This window comes from Prorops nasuta, unplaced genomic scaffold, assembly GCF_024137725.1.
Source record: "Prorops nasuta isolate Cenicafe-Biocafe unplaced genomic scaffold, Cenicafe_Pnas_1.2 PNAS00004, whole genome shotgun sequence".
NCBI classification, from domain to species: domain Eukaryota; kingdom Metazoa; phylum Arthropoda; class Insecta; order Hymenoptera; family Bethylidae; genus Prorops; species Prorops nasuta.
Window position 1 is genome coordinate 6,792,463 of NW_027116801.1, and position 18,635 is coordinate 6,811,097.

An 18,635-nucleotide genomic window follows, 5' to 3' on the forward strand; every position below is an offset into this window, starting at 1 on the left:
TTTTATTTGCGAGGCAATGCGACGGCTAATACACCAGTCACTGGACAGCGTCCAAGTCATAAAATGGATTTTATGACGCCGATCGATACAACGAGATCTCCCTCTCCCTCTTTTCAACGACATTGTCCAATCCAACCCCTGGCTTTCCATCCCCGAAAAACCCGCTAACGCCTACATCTGCCTACGTCCTTAGAGACCCCGAGCTCTACTCCTCCTCCATCCTTCAGTCCACTTCGTTCGTCTCGACGCATTCGCCCACTTTCGAACCACTATAATCTGTTTTCCCTCGCATTTATTCTACAAATATTTCCCTCTGGTAAAACCAAACCATCTTTTTTAGTTTCAAAATATGTATTCCAATTCAATACTAAAAAATGATTTTCGACATGAAAAATATAGGTTAATCTCCAGTGCGAATGTTTTATTTTTATATCATATTTTATTCTATCGTTAAAATTTCAACGAAGCATGAGAGGCATAGGCAAATACACGAAGAGGTAGAGAGTCGACGACAAGGTATTCCACTTACATGGAACACTAAATTGTTCTAACACTGTAAATGTAACCTCTACCTATTAGCGTTTCACGCAGGGAAGGTGCACTCGTCGCCACTCTATCGGACTAATCGCCCGAAGTCTTATCGTAGCTTTGGATACTCCAGATTTTCTCCGTACCTGAGAGACTCAATTGCAGCCCAGTACATTTATTTCTGGACGATAATCGTCGTGCGACAGGGACTTACTAATCTCTGGTGAGAGCTGCAGTGAGAGCGGAGATACCGTCGTGCGTAATATTTTATTGTCGTTTTAACAAATATATCACTGCACTTGTACGCGGAGTAGCGTGCGAAACGGTGTACGCTTGACGTGCAGTAAGATAACGGTCGGTCCTTCTCTCTCTCTCTCTCTCTCTCTCTCTCTCTCTCTACTTCTCTTAACCAGACCAACCTCCCCTATCTATATTTACCTTCCTACGCGATATTTCCTCTTCCATCCCCTACACCATCCTCTCATTGCAGATATCCTTGCCAACTATTCGCGTTCCATTCTTTCCAGAAAATCCTCTTTCTCTTCTTAGGAGTCTCGCTGAGATAACTTTCCGGGAATATTATAAATTTTCCAAAACAGTAGCGGAGGAAGATAAGAAAGGAAGCTAAACGAGCTCGCATTAACGCGGCGGTTGCGGACTTGCCTACGAAGAGCGCCGTGCGAGCCAGCCAGGGTGATTGATAAGCCGATCCTGACCAGCGATAGCCGAGCGAGTCGGAGGGATGAAATTCAGGACGTGGTCGTGGGTGTTTCGGGCAGATTCGAGAGATCCCGTAGATCGTACTACGCTGCGAAGACGTGCTGTGGCCTCGAGAGATATATATATATATATATATATATATACTGGTATATGTACAAGGTGTGTATGAACCAGTGTCAATCGCGAGAGGCACGCGAGCTACTTTGTCTCCTTCGCCCGGAAAAGGATTCCACCTATACTGATGCTATACAGCAGATATAGAGTTTGGAATATTGCAGGTCAGCTGTCGACCAAAGGGGATAGCTAAAACTGACCCTAGAACATATCATTATCATTATTTCGCGTTCTTCTGATATATATTCCCAGACACACCAATTTTTCATCGATACTAGGCAGAATAAGTTTTCCATCCATTGATAAACTCGAATGTCAACAAATATCCCACTTGGTTTGTATTTTAGATCTATACATATTAATTATGTTTATGTTCCCGTAAGCAGCTTGCGTAATCCTAGCTGTAAAATATCGTTATTTTAGATTCGATTGGTTGCTATTGGAAAAGCTCTGCGTCCATTATTGCTTACCGGGACGGATAAGATTGGGCGCCTCCTGAATGATCAGATATGGTATAAGCAGGTTTCGAATTTGGCAGACGTAGAATTGTTTTGAAAAGTCAATGAAGAGAGGAGTAATTTCAAGGACGGCTCTTATTATTTCCCATTTGGATCAAGGCTTCGTAATGATTTCATTTTCGTAGAACGTAATCAGACTACCTCGCTTAATCCCTAGTGGCCGTGTGCGAGGCAAGAGAGGAAACGCGTTCTTCGATCGTCCTCCGTAAATTTAATTTGCCCGAGAGAGTCGGGGAGGAAAATATCCAGTGTGGGAAGAAAGGAAGGAAGGAAGGAAGAAAGCTGCAGGCTTGTCCTCGTTCTTGATACGCTGGGAAGCTAATTCGCCGTCGGGCCAAGCGGCGTGTGCGATCTGGCGGCCGAAGTTTTCTATTCCCGGTGGTATTAGCCCCGGGGAATAGCGGCGTCATGCAACCTGTCCCAATGCAATTAAGATAAGCACCGGCGATGTTTATAAATATTTCGAGCAACCCCATTTTCCGTCGAGCCGTTGCTTCTGCGTATCTGACAGCGAATACTCGCCGTGACCGCCCGTGGGCAAAGAACTCTCCCGAAACTTTCGGGTATCATCCCCCTCTTTCTTTACTTTCAATCCCCACGTTCATCCCACTACACCCTCTTCTTTTCCCATCCTCTTCTCCTTTCCCTAGCTTCCTTTACCCATCTTACCGCCTCTTTTATATCCTCTCCAGTGCCACCCCTTCATCATTTTCTCGGCTTTCCTCGACTCTTCCATCTCTCGCACCTTAACTCGTGTCCCCTCGCAGCTTTATACGAGTTACTGCAGGTTAGGTTGGACAGTCTACGTGCGAATGGGACGTATATTAGCTCCTCGAGATGGGTAACCTTCGGCAGGGAAAAGCGTGTTTTTCAGACGATGCGCCTGCGGTGTTTACGACGTAGCGCATGAAAAATTACAGACGCCTGGTGTCCCTCCCCAGGAAACTCCATCGAGGAACCCTCAACTTCTCGTTAAGATACTGCAGTTCGCGTGACGTCACTTGCCCCTGTCTCACCTGTGCGTATCACGGCCAATCTTAGTTTTCTCACAGATTCCCTTCAGTCTCTTCTCTTTTATTATTTCATGAAACATCGAAATCTCAGATACTTGCTTTCTATATATATTATACATGTATATAGTTCACTCGATGCCATTTACATTGTTGGTTTATTCGTGAAACAATTAGCTCACTCTGTGTAAAAGCCGCGTGCAAATATAAATGCACGAGTATTAAAGTGTCGTAGGTAATTAAATCTTGAAAAATTTAAGCCTGCCACAGTATTTGTAAACATCGCTCATAAATTCCTACACTTTTTTTTTCGGAGATGAAGCTGCTAATATTTATACACGTCTTAGGTGGCTTATTTTCGAGCTGTTTTTCAGAGATAATGAAAGAAGAGTTTGTGTGTTTAGGTTATACTGCATGAAAAATAACGAGCGTGCACCAGTATCTCCAAACTCCTTCGCTTTCGACCTCGTTGACGTAACTCAGCTAAGAAAGGGTTGTCTGCATGATACTCCTAGCTTCCGTGTCCACCATCAAAAAATTTCATGGCTCGTGTAAGCCGAGATTAGGGTTTCTCGCGCTGTTTCAATGAAAAACTGCTGGAATATGCAAGATCGTGGCTCCGAACGAAGACCTTAATTAGTAGCCTAATTTTTAATCATGAAAATTAGGGGTTATGTTTTGCTCCAAGTGTATATCTTGCATCGTCAAAGTACTCATGTTGCGATCAGATAGAATGGGCTTTGAATAAATTCCACGCTAGATAGGTAGGCGGTACCCACGCGGGTTTGCTAACAGTGCGATAGCCGATAATGATCTGGTTCAGCCGCCATCCAATTCAGGGGTTAATTACCATCGTTTTAGCCCGTTTTGATATCGACATTCTTAAACCGAGGGAAAACTAGCGTAGAAAATTAATTTTACTTCCCAGCTCGCTCCCAGATCTTTAATTGGACCAATAACAGTGCTGCGAGCTAATTACTTCGAACAATCCGAACAACATTGTTATATATTTAATATAATGTGTGCTATGAATGTAACAACAAAAATGATTGGCTAAACTCGAAAGAAGCGAGGAATGCTTGTTCGATTCTCTTCAATTTATGACAGCTGGAAATATGACGCTTTCTTAGGGTTTAATTTTCACATGGAAATTGTGAGAAGTGCATGCGTGCACCGGAAGTTTATGTAAATCATGGCAGATGCATAATTGTGGTTCCATCCCTCTCGTGAAACATTGCAGTGTGATTGATACAAGGTTATTTATATTAATCCTAAGATAGCCAGGCAAATCTAACTAGCACGGGGTTTGCGTGCACATCGAGTTTGGTGCTGAAGAGTCGACCCTGGAGTATGTCGTTTCCGTCCTTATGTAGATACTGCTACGTGGATAACGATAATTATACAGCACCTGCCTCGACAACACTTGTATCCCTCTGTTATCGAAAAAATGTGTAATCTTAAAATTCTGTGAGCTTTCAACAGAACTCGTAGCAACTTAAAACAGTAATAGTGCGCTCATTATTAGAATCAAAATAACAAAATTTCATTATAGAACTTTTTTCATTGAAGCGAATATATACGTATTCGTGCTGCAAGAATTCGTTGAAAACTGCGTGAGATGGGGACATTTACGTAGGCAGTTATAACAAATTACCTCTGCCTTCATTGTAGTAATTTCTTACTGTTAGGGAATTAAAAAATTACTTAAATTAATGTAAAAGCTACTTCAGCTGAGTAGTATAAAGGGTAGCAGCCAACGTATAACTAATTATATTAATTAACTAACGTCATGTAACTAAAACTTCCTAAATGATCATTTAGCAAAGTAATAAAGCGCTATCTAATTTTTCTTAAATTTCAATGAGAAAGTAATTTTCGAACGGTATAAGTATACTTACTGCTGCGATTAAACTACACCTAGTTATTAGTATTGTTGCTCGCTGTTTCCTATGTAATTAGGCGACAAATATAATTTTGATACTTTATAAAATTCAAAGGCTACTAATTTGAAATATAATTTCAGAAAAATATATTCACGACCTCTCGAAGTAATTACTGTATTTTCCTTTGCCCTAGGCTGTGCATTTCTCACCTACTACAGTCGTGACAGCGCAATCAGCGCCCAGAACGCTCTGCATGAGAAGCGGACTTTACCAGGGGTGAGTATTTCTCTAAACATTTTTCACAACTTGCGTTCATTCCCAGGTCTAATTTTTTTTAATCTCCACAACCGGAAAATGCATTTGCTGCTATACGTATACCTTCAAAGCAACATAGGTCCTCCCCTCAAACATTTTATTCACCAATGCTATAATTTATTATAAAAATAAATGACGGCTTTATCCATGTAAGTCATCATCCAGCCTACGATATCTACAGTTGAATTAATACTGAATTCAAGCTCGAGCTTTATCGAATTTCCATTTCTGTAATAAAATTTTGCATAAAAACTTGTCCGTCGTTTTTACATGTTAAGGAACGGTACCGCGTGACGCTAATAGAAACGTATCGCTTATGATAGCCGTATGGCGCTTTCTGTGCTAATTCCAGCGAGGCTCTCCACGATCTAGAATATTAAAATGGTACGATGTGACAAGTTAATCTCTTAACGCCGAAAGGGTAGTCGGCGAGAAGGGAATGGTTGGCGGGAAAAGGGGGTAAGAGAGAGAGAGAGAGAGAGAGTGAAGGGGTAGTAGTCTCAGCGCTGGGATGTGGAGGAGGAGCAAGGGGGGAGGGGGTGAAAAATTCACGATGTGTCAACGTGCTCTTCGCGCAATGAGCTTATACTATACTGCGTATAATTTTTTTTCTTTATGTAACGTCATTTGACAATAATAAGTATATAATGAAATCAGAGTTATATTTCTGGTGCATACAATATATTAGCCCAATGTCGTTCTTAATTTCATCGTACCACTACGGATATTCCATAAAAGAAATTTATGATCTTTTGCGTCTTTCTTGATACGTATGTGTATCAAGGGAGCGTATAATCTATAATAAACATTTTTATTCCCACGGAACATGGGAAGTTCCATTTCATTCTCGTAGAAAACGTAAAATGTCTGGAAAACGCAGCATCCTTCGTATTTAAATAGCGAGAGAGCTACCATAGTTCGTTGCTGGAGGGTGATATCCTTTCGATGGAGTGCAAGGATAACGCGAAAGGACATACCCATAATCATATGGTTCAAGCGATACGGATGGTTCCCATACATATTTATGACGAGTAATGTCATAAATAACGTTGGACGGGAGTTGTGTCGTTATCTTCACCATCACGTATATCGAAATGACCATGGAATACCATTACATTACGATATACCCAAGATGCCCGGAAGATTTCTCGCTGACGTTCACTATACTTTTCGATGTCTCGCGATGCGCCACGACGTCGCGATCGACGGTTTATCAATTTTATCTCGTTATAACAGGCATAAAGATCACTTCCGTTAAGAAGCTTTCAATAATTCATGAGCCACCAACTGCTGCCTTAAGATTATCCTCTCATTTCGAGCTAGAAATCTTCCTAAACTGTATATAACCTATTGTGTCTTATGCTATATAGTATATATATAGCATCAGCAGAATATTCCGGGATGAATGAAGAGTGACGTGCGGTGGTGCGGGTTATTGGAAGGGAGAAGGAGACGCGACTATATTCTTTAGGCAATGTTTGCGGGAAGTTGAAACGAAATTTACGTCGGACCACCGAAATTTTGCCATCGATCGTGCGTCCGGGGTGGTGAAAGGTACCAGTCTCGGCACTGAACGTTGCTTAACTGCCAGAGCAGTGCCAACACGCCCCTACCCATTATCCAGCTACCCCTTGGAAGTCCGTAGCGAGTACTGGCGTTATGTTTCGTTAATCTATCCCCGAAACAACGCAGCTACGGTCTTGGCAGCGATGCCAGCGGAAATCGTTTTAAATGTTATGCCGAGAGATGCGCCCGGGGCTCGCTTGAGTTATGACTTTATGAAGAGGCAGACGTATACGCGCCTCAACACTATCTCGCGCGGCTCGCGTTCATATTATACGTACATATATGCCGTGCGTTGATACGCGCGAACCCCTAGACCTATACCGTTTCCGCATGTGTACGTGTGTACAGGCGTGTGCAGGACACCCACGAGTTCGCAGCCTGTGCGGTGGCAAGGACGCGAAATACGAAAAAATGCAAGCCGTTTCACCACCGAACCGTCATCACTGGCATATTTATTGACACAGCATATCGTCCACAGGTTTTTATGCGGATTTTATATTTTTCATTTATCTCTACGCTCTCCGATAAAAAATATTTCTTTTAGTTCTCACTGCCGCACGCTGAATACCTGATGATAGTACGGATACGCGTCCTCCGTGGTTAGAATTTAGCACGTAAATCGATGTATGTTTTATTTATACTTATATAGAAAAAATGAAACAAAGTTTTCGCCAGTAGTAAGAATTGATCGGGCGTGGCGAGAAATGACGTTGGGCAATTTTATCAACAACTTTGTTAATGATTTCTATTATTATAGATTAATTAACAATTATATTATATTTCTCATAACTAAATTATTCTGAAAAGCACAACCAAACTGCTGTAAAAAAAAAAAAAAACAAATATGCGTTTATTTTTGTACTGCAATAAAATTTTACATCTAACATTCATATTTCATTATTATATATATATTATACTTGACAAAGCTGTGGGAGGTAATAGTATAGTACTTGATTTAAAAACTAATAGTTGTGAAATCGTCACCTTAGCCGATAGTTTAGAGTAATTGGGAATAACGTTACAGGTTATTGCTATAGGCGATTTTACGAGACAAGTGGCTCTCCGGTCGTAACATTGGAACGCACCTGAGACCATATAATACGAGAAAGCAGAGCAGCGTTCATAAACATGGCTCGCGAGCGGCAAACATCCCCTTCACTGCGCGAGCAATAACAATGCCTTGTGACCAAGCGACTATATTTAGCTCGTGCTGGCTAAGGAAGCGATCGTTGTACGTGCGCACGTGTTCCAAAACTCGCGCGCGTGCTACCGGAACTTAAGGAATGCGGTACACCACTTCCGGTCGTTTTCGCGATACTTCCTGCGTGCTGTAACAGCTCTTATACAGAGACCCTCGGTGAACTACCCAGGACCGTGCATGCACGCTCAACTTTTTCAAACTGTCTATAATCTGAACTATATATTATACATGTATATATATGAAAGAACGAAGAAGGTCAAATGATTCCTCAATGCCATCCAGATTCTGCGTGGCATTTATCTCGAACGTTTAAAGTGGTTAATGAAATCCGTGCGAAGATAGTCAGCTTATCCGATAAGCTCGGCGACTCAATTAATTTATGTGATTAAAGTCTTGGGGAATTTATAGTTTGATCAGAATTCGTGACTAATCCTCCAGTAAAATGAAGTAATGGCCAATAAAGTACGCAATTGCGTGATTAAAGGGGGAATCGCAATGGACGATTCTTATCATATTATCGGTATCGCGGTACAGCCACTCGTGATTTGATCGAGCTTTTGCGTGCCAGACGAGGTCATCGTGGATATCAAAGTGGAGGAGCATGTCTGCTGGCAATACTCGCAATGAATTATTATTTAGGGACACCGGTGCTTTAGACCATATTGATTTCGCCCGCCTCACTTAGCTGAAATTAAAGATCTCTCGAAGGGAGAAATCTAGGTTTTTTCCAAACCTTCGCAGACCAATGGCTTGATGCAGCATACTCTTTATCGGAGCAGCTGAAAGCATTACGGCTATCTCCTCTCATCTCGTCTCGTCTCCTCATTTTTCCACGTTCCCCCCCCCCCCCCCCCCACCTACATCCCCCCTCCCCCTCCCCACCAATCCCCTCAGACTGTACAATCTTGCCTTACTTTTCTATCTCTCTCCGCGCAGAAATCTCAGAGCGCCTCGCTACGATAAAGCCTTCCAGATTTAATTCTTGTTTATTTACCTCGGCTGGTAAGCTTAGCTTCTGCCTTGGCTGCAATGTTGGTCTAGGCAGCCTAATATTAACAGACCGCCAGATGTTACCGCGATAGATTGGTATTTCTCTCTTCCGATAGAAAAAGTTCCTCCTGTGTATGATCTAATTATCCACCTATATTTCATCTTTCACTTCGCTATATCTATATATATCATTCCAATAATTCGCTTAACACTCTTCGTCAGGACAAAGAAAAATAAAAAAATTTGCGCGTTAAAACAAAATGTGTTACGATAAAAAATGAGACAGTTGAATTTAAATCACGTTTGAATGAATTGTATGAATCGATCGTGGCAAGATAATTATTAGTGGGGCATGAATGGAAAGCAATGTATCAAGCTTCAGTTATATAGGTAAAGCGTGGCACGATGTAGAAGTTGGTGCTGGAAATTCCGAAAGACGCGTTTGCAGTCAGTTGACAAATTGGTGGTCCAATTCACTTGGGGGTTGGTTAGAGGGAAAGGGAGACGTCGACAGGCTCGTCGACGGTATAGGAAAGAAATGTTGAACTTCCGGTAAACGTTTGTGTTGAAGAGTGCGCGGGGGAGGGATGGGGAGTGGGGGGGGGGGGGGGGATCGAAGAAGGTTTTGGCTCTGTACGCATTTGCATAAGGAGAACGATACTGGCATGTGCAAAGGCTGCAAGGGAATGAAAAAGAGCAGGGATTGAAATAAGGGGTGGTGGTAAGTATAGAGTGAAGGGTGAAGGGTGAGCCACTTGGAACCGACAGCGCAGCTAAGAAAACTCGGTAGCACCCGCTGCCCGAACCGGGCATTGTTTGCATTCCTCCCTAACGAAGTTTTTGCAACTTCTATGCGCACCTGCGTCACTCTCGAATCCGATGAAATTTCAGCGATTTCAGTTACCTCGACTTCGACCCTTCTCCCTACCTCCCACTATTCCACACACACACACACACACGTACACACTCGAACCAACTTCCGTGAAGGGGTAGGTACGTAAAAGCGTTATTTCTCACTCGATATTGATTTGTTCTACTTTATCGGTTGCTGACAGATCCGTACAAATATTTGCTCCCTGTCAAACGGATTTACCTTTGTCTCTTGTTTGAATTTCAGAAATTGCATCGATTCCTTACAGAAATTCAGCTAAGCCCCTTATCCGTAATTCCAATGGCAAACAATACATCCCCGCGATTAGACTCTAACACTTTGCACGCTAGATTATTATAACAGAGAAATTCTATAGAATTGTATAGCTATACAGTCGTCTATTTGGCGTGGATAAAAATATCCAATAGGGCCGGTCGTCCGTTAGATAATTTTCGCCACGGCTGGATAGATTTATTTTGGGTTGCTGATCAATAGTTAGCGCGTACATTCATCATATATCGGGTCTAAAAGCGGCGAGAGCAGCGTGTATACAGCGAGGTACATCACGGCTAATAATAAAGCAGAAACGTGTAGCCTGAATCTTGGCGATGCGATGCTTTGTAGGGGGACGCCAGAGCCAGCGCGGTTATCGCGCTAATTACCAGCAATCGATATAGCGTTGCGCGAGTGAAGAAGCATATATATAATAAGTACATATATATATATATATATATATATATAAGCGAGCGCGAGAATCTGGCAATTATTGAGGAGCGATGCCTATCCGCAGGTGACGTGTATAATCGTTTTCGCATGGAGGAGGAAGCAGGTGAGGAAGATTTATAGGAAGAGGAGGAAAGAGTAGTATGGGAAAGGGGGATGAATAAGGATATAGGGTGGGGGTTGATGGGCAAGGAGGAGGGAGTCACTTGGAAGGAAACAAGCCGAGTGGCGACGCCTCAGTGACCGAGCTTACTCTCCCTCGTGCTTTGGTTCGCAAGCGCGGCAGGCTCGTAGGCTCTCTCGTTTTCCACGTCTCGTCGCCCCTCGCCTCCACCCACGCTCTCTCACTCTCACTCGAGGCCCTCCCGCGCGCAGAATCGTCCAAGCCACCCTCGTGGCTGCCTCGTGGACTCCGTACTAAGCTGCGCGATAGCGGCTCTGCGAATAAGCCGGTCGTAGTTATACGCGCTCGCTCGTTCTTTGTCCTCATTCCTCCTTTTACTCCCATTACGTCCCTACGTATCAAGAGCAGAAACTCTGCAAAATCCTAGCCGTGCCTTTTTCACACTAATTAAAAAGAATAAACCCACCCTGAGAGACACCACCCCTCCCGAGCTTCCACTACCTTTTCTCTCCTTTTTCTCTCCCCCCTCCCCCTCCCTCTCTTTCTAGCTTTTATTTTCCAATGCAGTGATCGTATACCTGTGTATATTTTGTGTGTCATCGTGTATATATATATATATATATATATATACAACTACCGTGCAATATGGTCAAGTGAAACTGTGTGCGATAATCGTAGGTATAGATTATTTTTGCTCCAATATGGAAACCTTGAAATATCCCGGCTCTCCTGCACTGTTTACAAGAAGTGGCTGTTTATATCTACGAGATTAGAATAGCATCTTTTGACGCAAGCTTCCTGCAGGGCTAACGGGTTTTATCCTAGTGCAGGCTTTCGTTTGTGCCAAGTGTTTATAAAATATTCAAGTGTGTGTTGTGCCGTTCGTGCCTGTATGGTCATCCCGCGCGCCATGCCAGCTGCTCGATAACGCCTGCTGCTCGAGAATCGCGCGAGTTTTACTAGCATACTCAATTCACCTTTGGATTCCATTACTGCCGCTGTGCTTTGAGCCTCGTCGGCCAAAAAAGCACACGCGACATTTTCGATTAGATTGCAAATAGCCTCCAGCTTTACGTTCTTATCTGACGAACGAACGCTAATTAAGGGCATTGTGCCGGAAAAGTGAATTTTTTTATCACTGTGGAGTGTGGCGATCCTTGCCTTTTTTTCATCATTTTTCATCTGGCGAATTAAAGTGACTCGTGTAAGGATATATATATATTCGATTAAATCTCAAGTGCTGGATACTTAAGCAGCGATTACGTCCTGACAATATGGTTGACTTCATCGCATTTCCGGAGATCTCCTACCTTTACGACGAGTTTATGGTATGACTAATGCACGCTCTGATTAATCTCTCTTATAAACGTCTACGAAAAATCAGTTTTTAAGAATATTCACAATCATTATCTACAGGATTATTATATACGCATGCTAAATTGAAATTACTTTAGAATTTTGTAATTTATTGCAATAAGGGTTTATCGAGAAGGGAGAAAGATTTAGTGATCCGAGTAGACGAAGGTTAGTTTCGCCCAGGTGCGAAAATCAAGTTTAAGAGGCTCGATGGAATTTTTTTATTTCTGCAGGAACGTCCTTATCAGGAGCATTTAACGTTGAACCTTTTCCTTCGTTCAAGACGAGATAGGATTGCGTGAATGGAATAATTAATTCATTACGGGACAATTAATAGGGGTAATCCTGGCAGTGATGTAAAAGATCTTTTCGCGCCCTCGGGGAAAGCTCACGCGACGTTTTCTCGAGTATCCGAGCGGCTGCGGGTAGATGGATGCTGGCGGTGGGTTGGAGGGCTGCGGAGTGACTGGGGGGAGGTGCTTTCACCCCGGCATGGAACTACTTTACAGGAATATCACTTTGATCCGACGCTTAATGAACGATGGACCGCGCTCAGTAAGAGTACCCAAACTGAATTTAATTAGGGCTCTCAACACGGTCTGGGTTTTGAGTATAACATTATATCCGTGAGTGCCGAAGGGAGAGAAAGGAGAGAGATTTGTAGCGGGAGATGGTTGGATGAACGATAGAAAGTTGTATATATATGTAGAAAATGGAGATAAAAGCTTGGAGAAGCGAGATGGATAGGAGCAAAAAAAAAAAGAAAAGAAAGAGAGAGACAGAAAGAATAAAGAAAGGATGAGGAAAGAGAAGAAGAGAGTTTGCCTTTGAGGAGACGAAGACGCAGTCACGCTGATGACGATGCCGTCGACTCGAGTCGGTACGATTGTCATGCAAATCACGGCCAGAAGCAGCCGTTATTGACTCGATGCTTCCCTGCGCGTGATTCGCGATCGTCCTGGAAAACTAGAAAGACAGAAATATGCTTTTCCTATAACTTCTCACTCTTCCTTCTTCTGCTTTAGCACTCCACCCCCATCCCCTTTCCCCCTCCCTCTTGCATCTCTTTGCATCGCAAAGACTCAAATTAAAGAAAAAAGGTGGAAAACAGTGAAAAGCTTTGGAAGTAAGTTTTTCCTCGAAACTTTTCACTCTTCTTAAATCGCTCGCAAAGTTCTCAACTATAAATTGACAATTTTTCAGTTTATTTCAATGATCGAGCAACGCAAGAAAAAGAATTACGTCTGTTCGGGCAATATTAAATTCCGAGGAATATCTGGTGGCACTTTTGATACTTTGTTTCGCGTACTCCCCTTGATTTTCGGACGCGCGGAACGTTCACGATTTAAGATATTATCTGGAACATTCTCGATGGAGCTTGGAAAGAGAGGAACGGACGTATAGCTGGGGACGGAAATTGAATGCGTCCCTCGGGCGGGAAAATAATGTCCCACTTTTGGAAGTTCGATCGGACGAAGCTCGTTTCACCTTGAGAAAATGGTGGCGCGCGACCCCCGACCGATTCCGGAATGCTTTTGCGGCTCGAGACCTTTTCCATCTGCCGATAACCGAGACGTTATGTGTGATGGTTTACGGGTCTTTGCGCGAAAGAAATAGATTATAGGGGGGAGGCTACAGGATGTTAAACTATATTTCGCGCTTGCCTCCCCGTCTCGGAGAAATTGAGAAAATTTTATTTGTCCTGCCGTGCGGGGCGCGCCTTCGAGAAAGGCATCAAGTGTGGAAAATAGGAATTGTACGGGAAAACTCTTTACGGCCGGTAAGGTAAACAGGCCGAGCCCCTTGCGGCCAGTCTCCGGCCAAAACTTATTTCGACGTTGCAGAGAACGAAGCACCGCCCAGTGGGCAGTAAAACGCTTTGCCGAGAGAAGTGGGAAGACCGAAAATGAGCGGGCAAGGAATAACGCAAAGTAATATGAGATTGCAATTCTACTCCCTCTTCCATTCTTATCCCCAAGATCCATCTGTTTCCGATTGGAATTCCTTCAGCGATATATACAGTCGTATACACCGCGAAGAAATTATATCGCCTTTAATTGGAATTCCGAGTACTATTTTTAAATCGAATGGAATAAGCGGGTCTTTCGATTATCCGTGGACATATTAGCGAAGCGCGCGTTTGCCAAAATCATTTGACGATCGCTTTGGAAGCACATGTCTAATCTAAATATTTATCCGAGCAGAACGGGTAAACTGACATCACGGTTGCCATAGGTCTTCCGAGAGGAGCGACACGTGCTCTCGATCAATGTTGCCTTCTCCGAGAGTTAAAATTAACACTGCGTGGTCCACGGAGAATTTGGCTTCCTAAAGCTATGCCAAAGCCAAGACAATGAATTCAGAGAAGAGGAAGAATTTTCTCCACCGAAGGTATATATGAGAAAAAACTTGAGAAATCTTCCGAGGCTCGTACATTAACGCTCTCGTTGTTATACCCCTACAAGCCTCGCTTTATATATATATATATATATATATATATAACATCAAGTGAGAGAATGGGACTGAAGATGTTGTGTATATAAGTGAGAAGGAGAGGCCTCCATTTATCAAAGATGCTTCGTTTCAGAAATGTTAGGGAAGAGTGGAAAAGGCGTTCTTCTTCATGCGTTTAGGTATTGTTGGTGGTATCTCACCCAGGCAGTGGCCATGCTTTGTGTTTCTGCCCCAGTTTCCGTGTAGGCCAGACACCCACGGGTTTCAAAGTACATCGCACCAACGAGGGAAGCAAAGGGCCAGCTGCGATAAAACATTCAGGCTCTTTGTGAGCGTTCGCGTGCATGTGCGCCGGGCCTATATACCTATACCTTGAGTTAAAAATATCATATACGCGACTTCCATGTGTGTTGGCTTGAATTTTCTAGCGGACCAAAAAACTACGATGGTATACCTTTACTTTTTCACCATTTTCATTTGCGTGCTTCAAAGTATATATGTACATGTACGTTCGAGCCGAAGGTTTATCCGCAAGTATTTCGGTAAGTGGCTAAGAATTAAACATGAGATAACAGAGCGAGACGTTGCCAGCTAAAAAGTCCAAAAATTATTCTATACCGATACGCGAGGAGCCAGTGTATGAAGACACTGCACGACTAAGTCCGCAAGGTTACAACGTCTTTTCCTGCTGGCTTTTCAAAGTTCGCTCATTTATATCTGGACGGCGGGCAAAGCACAGTTGGTCCAGCTTTTCTGCTGCTGAAATCCTCAGGAGGATTTTCTCCAGTTGCATTCAGCTAGCGTTAGTGTCACTTGCAGCTCGGTGAGTCTTCCTTTCTATTTTCTTCCGAGAGCTTGCCTCTTTCGTTCTCTCCTTTCTCGCAGGAAGGTAGAACTTTGCAACTCCATTGGTGGAAAGGGTCACGCGGGGCATAATTCCGCCAGAGAGGCTATGACGAGCCAGCCAAGTCGCCCGCGTTCGTGAGACACCCTCAAAGACTCTTTCGCTAATTTGATGATCCTCCAAAGGCCCAGCCTGCAATCTGCCGTCCGAACCGCTTTTCTGGACCTGCTGCTTCCCGATCCCTCGGGGCCTGTACCACAACTGCCAGACTCTTCAATTTTCTTTTCTCACCCTTGATTCATTCTTTACAGAAAATCTTTAAAGACACCCTGCTACTGCTACTGCTAGGCTGCTGCTGCTGCTTCCTTGATAAGAATGAAACTTTAAAAGGCACCCCTCCTACCAGCACCTAACATCCATTATCTCGAAAAGTTAAGAAAATTCAAGCAGCGGAATCGCTGAAGAAAATCACACGCATCTAATAAACATGGGGTGAAAAAGCTTTTACCTTCGATCAATCTAACCGACTGGTTTATTTCCGCTCGCTAATCAATCCTATTTATTTTCGCGTCGATGTCAGCGAACTCCTAACAAGATCATCGTCCTTCTAGTACATACATATATAGGTATTGGTAAGGCGATCGACCTTCGTTCGCCATCGACGTGCTACACGATATCCGTACAGAGTCGAGAGAAGAAATTGAAGAAACGCTGAGAGGTCTCGAGAGGTTTTTTGGAATGTACGAAGCGATGGCATGCATGCTGCCATAGAGACACTCACGTATCAGGTATTTTGCGCGAGCTGCTTAATTCCACGAGCAATTCGTTGGGGTCTCGTACCACGGGGATTACCGCGGATCTGATGAGTTTCTGGAGTAGAGTATCCTCTGTGTGCAAGCTCGTAGAGGGAAGGGAAGAGAAGAGAAGAGGTATGGCATGGTACAGCTAGCTAGCAGAGGGTAGGTGGTGGATGATGAGGAGAAGCGGCGTCACGGGGGGGTGAAGTGGAGCCAGCAGACACAGAGGACTGCGGAAGAGGAGCTGGGTCAGCGTCACCGGAGTGTATAATTGGCTTGATTGCCGGGTTCTAATCTGGTTCTCCTTCTGCTTTCTGTTGGGAAGGACGTGTCCAGCCTGCTACCATCGCTGGATAAGGTACTAGGCATGCGAGCGGGACGACCCGACCCGCTTTTCTAGTCCCTTCGTTATTTATAACTCTTCCTTCTCCGCTCTGCACTAGGTTAACCCCCAACGCGCCAGCTACTACCGAGCTACGCGGAAAGGGATTAAGGAAGTTTCCTCTTAAGAACTTACGTGCCACGCTCAAACGGAATTTATATTACAGCGTTTCCTTGCAAAAAAATCCACCGCCACTCTCTGAAAACTCCTTGCCTCGTTTCAATCTGTTATCGGATCGAGGTGTTGGTCCATTACGATATTTGCTCGCCTACAGCGAGATTGTGAAAAGACCGGCGTTTCGCGATTCGCTGGAAATGCGTGCAAGACTTTAGTGGAAATAAATTGTTTCGCTAGGAAAACCCATCATGCTTGCTTAGCCATCAAAAGTCCTACAAGTGTTTCGCACACTGCAACGCAGTTTATATCGTGCCTTCATCACCCTCACCTTACTTCTCTCTACTCGGCTAACCTCGTTTTTAGTAATTGAAATTGACGTAGCGGAGTAGAGCTAAGAATTATTCTTTACCGCGTGATAGACATCTTGCTGCGCAAGTACCAACTTGGCTATTTGAAACTGCAGCTAGGGTGTATTAAGAGTCAAGGGCAGGTCTCTGGGTTAGGGTGAATCCGCTGGTATATAAGGATAAGAATTAACTCGCTCGTAGGATACGTATATAACTGTTTTAGTAGCGAGTCGATGTAATCTTCGCGTCTTAATGAACACACCAAATGTACCATACGAATGGACCCTATTAAACTGGCGACACTCAATGCTTCTTCTCCCCCTCTCCTTCTCCTTCCGCTACTCCTACTTTTCCCCTGGATCTTTCTTCCTTTTCTTACGCTTCAACAACGATTTCATACCAGTTTCTTATTCTCGGAATCCCACGATGCCAAAACTTTAGTCAGCAAAGTTCCAATTTTAGCCCAGCCATCAGCCACCTACACAATTTCACAGTAAAATATTAAATAGCAGCTAGGATGATTGTTTGGAACAAACCCACGTCATAAGGCAGAAAATTTGATATGCGAATTTAAAAAAGTGGAAAGCGGTGTACTTAATTAAGAGGAGAGTTTTGCCAGTCTCTCGTTTCAAAAAATCCAATATCTGCAAGAGTCCCAGTATTAATTGCACTAAAGCTAAAGATAACCAAGTACCAGAGTGGTTGGTAAGATAAACCGTCGAAGGGCAATGGGCAGAGGTCTCTGGTTTCATCTAGCATACGCACGTATACATTCGGCAATTTTGGAAAGAATGAGACGAAGATGAAGAAGAAAAGCAGCAGCAAGGGAGGAGGGGGTTGGAGGGTGGGGGGAATAGGCAAAGTTGTGAGGAAGAGCGACGCCCGAGGAGAGAAGATATTTTCAAAGACGACTCGGAAATTGCCTGTCCAATTGAATCGCAAACAATATGAAAATTTGTTCGAGAGTTTTGATTATACAAAGGAGGCTACGGCGAACGGGGGCGAGCTCTGGAGAGAGACAGAGAGGGTTAGGTGCGCGCAGTTGAGGGTGGAACAGAGAAGGATATTTTTAGTTCCGCTGGGAAACAATGGGCCGCGATCAGACTTGCAAAGTGAATCGCGTTTTTACTTTCAAATTAAATTATTTTCCCCGTTTCGCGTACGATTAATGCTCTTCAGTATTGGAGCACTTTTAATCGGAAAGCACCTGTAATGATACTTTATTGCTCCACGCTATGATTATTCCACGGGACACCGGAGACAGTATATATAGGCATTAGAGCAAACTATACGTTTATACCCTTTGCTTTGCGCCATACACAACACAGAGATTGGCATTCGACGAGTCAGAGTTTAATTAAACAATTCCTACCAATGAAAGGCCATATTTATCTTGCGCATATATCTGAAACTCGATGGTTATATTACTTTCGCTAGACACAATGAACGCAAATAACGTAACTGCATGTTGTTGGTAGAGTTTCATGACCGGTAAATTACAGTCTGGTTTGTACTTAATAAATTGTTATAAATTTCAACTCACGTCCAATTGTATCGTGAGCACCGGTGGCACGTATTATTTACACTCGCGCAAGAACACGGCGTAATTATACTGGCAAGGGTAATATACAGCGCTGTAAATTTAGGTACGATGGAAGAATTAGTCGAAACAATACGGAAACCACATTGCTGTCCTGCTTGCGATTAATCGCGTTCTCTCTTTAGAAAGCTGAATAAAAAGAAATTAGTTAAACGTTTCAGCCACGTTGCAAAGG

At 43.5% G+C, this 18,635-nt stretch overlaps 1 protein-coding gene across 7 annotated transcripts in view; it reads left to right on the forward strand.

The window, feature by feature from the left end:
- Window positions 1–18,635, forward strand: part of bru3 (bruno 3) — a 517,537-nt gene that overhangs the window by 42,567 nt on the left and 456,335 nt on the right. For 5 of the 7 annotated variants that reach the window (XM_066726515.1, XM_066726517.1, XM_066726518.1 and 2 more), the window contains exon 1: window positions 11,638–11,891. In XM_066726515.1, coding sequence (XP_066582612.1) covers window positions 11,838–11,891 — 54 coding nt within the window. In that variant the 5' untranslated portion in view covers window positions 11,638–11,837. Of the gene's footprint in view, window positions 1–4,966; window positions 5,050–11,637; window positions 11,892–18,635 lie in introns of those variants that run through there. The other 2 variants (XM_066726521.1, XM_066726520.1) reach the window with 1 other exon arrangement.